We start from the raw sequence: 2,023 nt of genomic DNA, 5'->3' as shown, positions 1-2,023 counted from the left end.
GAGCGAGAATATATTTGTATTACTATTCCTACTGCTAACATATTCATGTTGGGCACCATACTTTCAACTTAAAAAATTCACCAACACCAGGTGACAACTCCACAGCCTTGCCTCCACAACCCCTTCACAAAAATCCTCTATAGGAGACTTACCTCACTCTTCTTAAAACTGACAATGGTCTCAACTTCATATTCTGCTTCTTCTTCCTCCTCCTGAGACTGTTCCTTGCCATTTTGTTCATGGTTCTTATCCTTGTTTGGGAGTGTAAGGTAATCTTCAATTAGACTCCTGCGCGGTCGTTTAACATTCTTTGGTGATTGGGAGCCTTCCAAATGCCTGTGGCGTCGTTTCTTTTCTGGCATTTGTGCTTTAGAAGATTCTGCTAATTTTTGCAAGGGTTTGCCCATTTCGAAACCAGGAACCAACAAGTCCTCATCATTGCCAGCTTCTGAGGCGGGGGGTGTAATGCTGACCGTTGCTTCATCCTTTACAGTGTTGCCTGAAAATTCACATGATCATAAAACAAAATGAATTAAAAAAATCTCAAACAAAAATGGAAACAATGACATAGACACAATGACATGGTATTATTTTCCTTACTTTCATACCAACCTAAAAGAATGTTTGTTTGTTTTTGTCTTTAAAATGAAATTAGCCATGTACAAGCTAAAGGAAATAATATTTTATGGTACTATGAATCAATTAGCTCACTGACCATGCCAAATCACTGAACAAGCTCTACACAGAGATCATAATATAAATTGAAAATAAATAATGTTACATATTGTTGACTTATATTCCTCTCTGTAAGACATGAAAGTTTTGCTCTTGAACTATCCTTTAGATGCCATACCATTGTGCTGTGGTGTTTGGCCAATGCTCTCGCTGGGCTGGTCTTTTTCTGTCTTTAGTCCTGATGCACTTGTCTTCACAGTTGCTTGTGGCTCCAAGTCAAAATTCTTTTTATCCCAGCCACTTAAGACATTTCCCATATCCAGTAAGTTCCCCTCCACCTAAATAAGACAATGAAAATAATGAGATTATATACTTGAGTACCACTGAAAGTAGAGTAAACATATTCTACTTTCATATAAGATGGTCACAAATAAAAAGAGAAAATGTAATATTTTGCTTTTTTCACTTCAGGGGAGAAAAATCAACAACTGAAAATGTAAACTATGCTTTATCACAATACCCATGATAAAAGAAGTATGTTTGTATGTATGTACAGTCTTATCTTATTGTGGGACCTGGGGCGGCCTTCATTTTCTTTGGCAAATTTAAGGATTGTCCTTAAAAAGTCGATTCTAAAATTTGTTTACGACTCGCATTGTTGCCAAACTTCAAAGTTAACACATTACAGCCATCTCTGTCAGGCCTAGGCACATAAATCATCTAAGAATGACCTGGGGAATTCTTTGCCTACATCCTGCCAATTCTTTCACAGGCAGTGATGACCTATAGTCTCTGATCATCTTACTCCTTCTAAATATCACTGAATACTTATAACACCATGAAAACATTTTGAAGCCAGCCCAGCGGTGCTAAGCCTAAGGGAAGTGTAATTGCAATGTAACCAAAACAGTAGGCTAGGCAGTTGGAGGTGGCTCAGGAATCATGATTGAGTCTAGATAGTGGGACCCAGGATTAAAAAAAGCACATCCGGACAATTGGACTCGATCAGTGGACATGCCCTAGAAGCAACATCAGAGACAAACTACTGGCTAAACAGATTCAATTGCAAACTAGTTGTTTAGCCAGCAGTCTGCCTACCTTTAGTGTTACTTCTTGGGTATGCCAGCCAATCAGACCTATGCATCTGGACATGCTCTAACTTGTCATTTCAACTTTCAAAATAACCTAATCTGAAAACTGGTAGGCTCTCTATAGTGCTGGGGTAAACATGACTTTGGCTCTTTTGCAATAGGTTATACCTTTTTTTTTTTTTTAAGTTTAGTGTTAGGCTATAAATGTGGTTACTTTAGACATGAGGAGGAGGTTCCAATGCTACTTAACACCGCCA

General features: G+C 38.3%; 1 protein-coding gene across 1 annotated transcript in view; it reads right to left on the bottom strand.

Annotated features, from left to right (window-relative positions):
- The window catches only part of LOC119587050 (histone-lysine N-methyltransferase SUV39H1-like), a gene marked incomplete at its 3' end in the record, with an annotated part of 13,264 nt that overhangs the window by 4,232 nt on the left and 7,009 nt on the right, over positions 1–2,023 (bottom strand). Inside the window, 2 exon segments of the mRNA XM_037935798.1 lie at positions 153–499; positions 854–1,013. Of these exon segments, the coding sequence (XP_037791726.1) occupies positions 153–499; positions 854–1,013 (507 nt within the window).

The sequence above is a fragment of the Penaeus monodon genome, chromosome 22 (assembly GCF_015228065.2).
Source record: "Penaeus monodon isolate SGIC_2016 chromosome 22, NSTDA_Pmon_1, whole genome shotgun sequence".
NCBI lineage: Eukaryota > Metazoa > Arthropoda > Malacostraca > Decapoda > Penaeidae > Penaeus > Penaeus monodon.
This window is presented reverse-complemented; position numbering and strand designations above follow the sequence as displayed.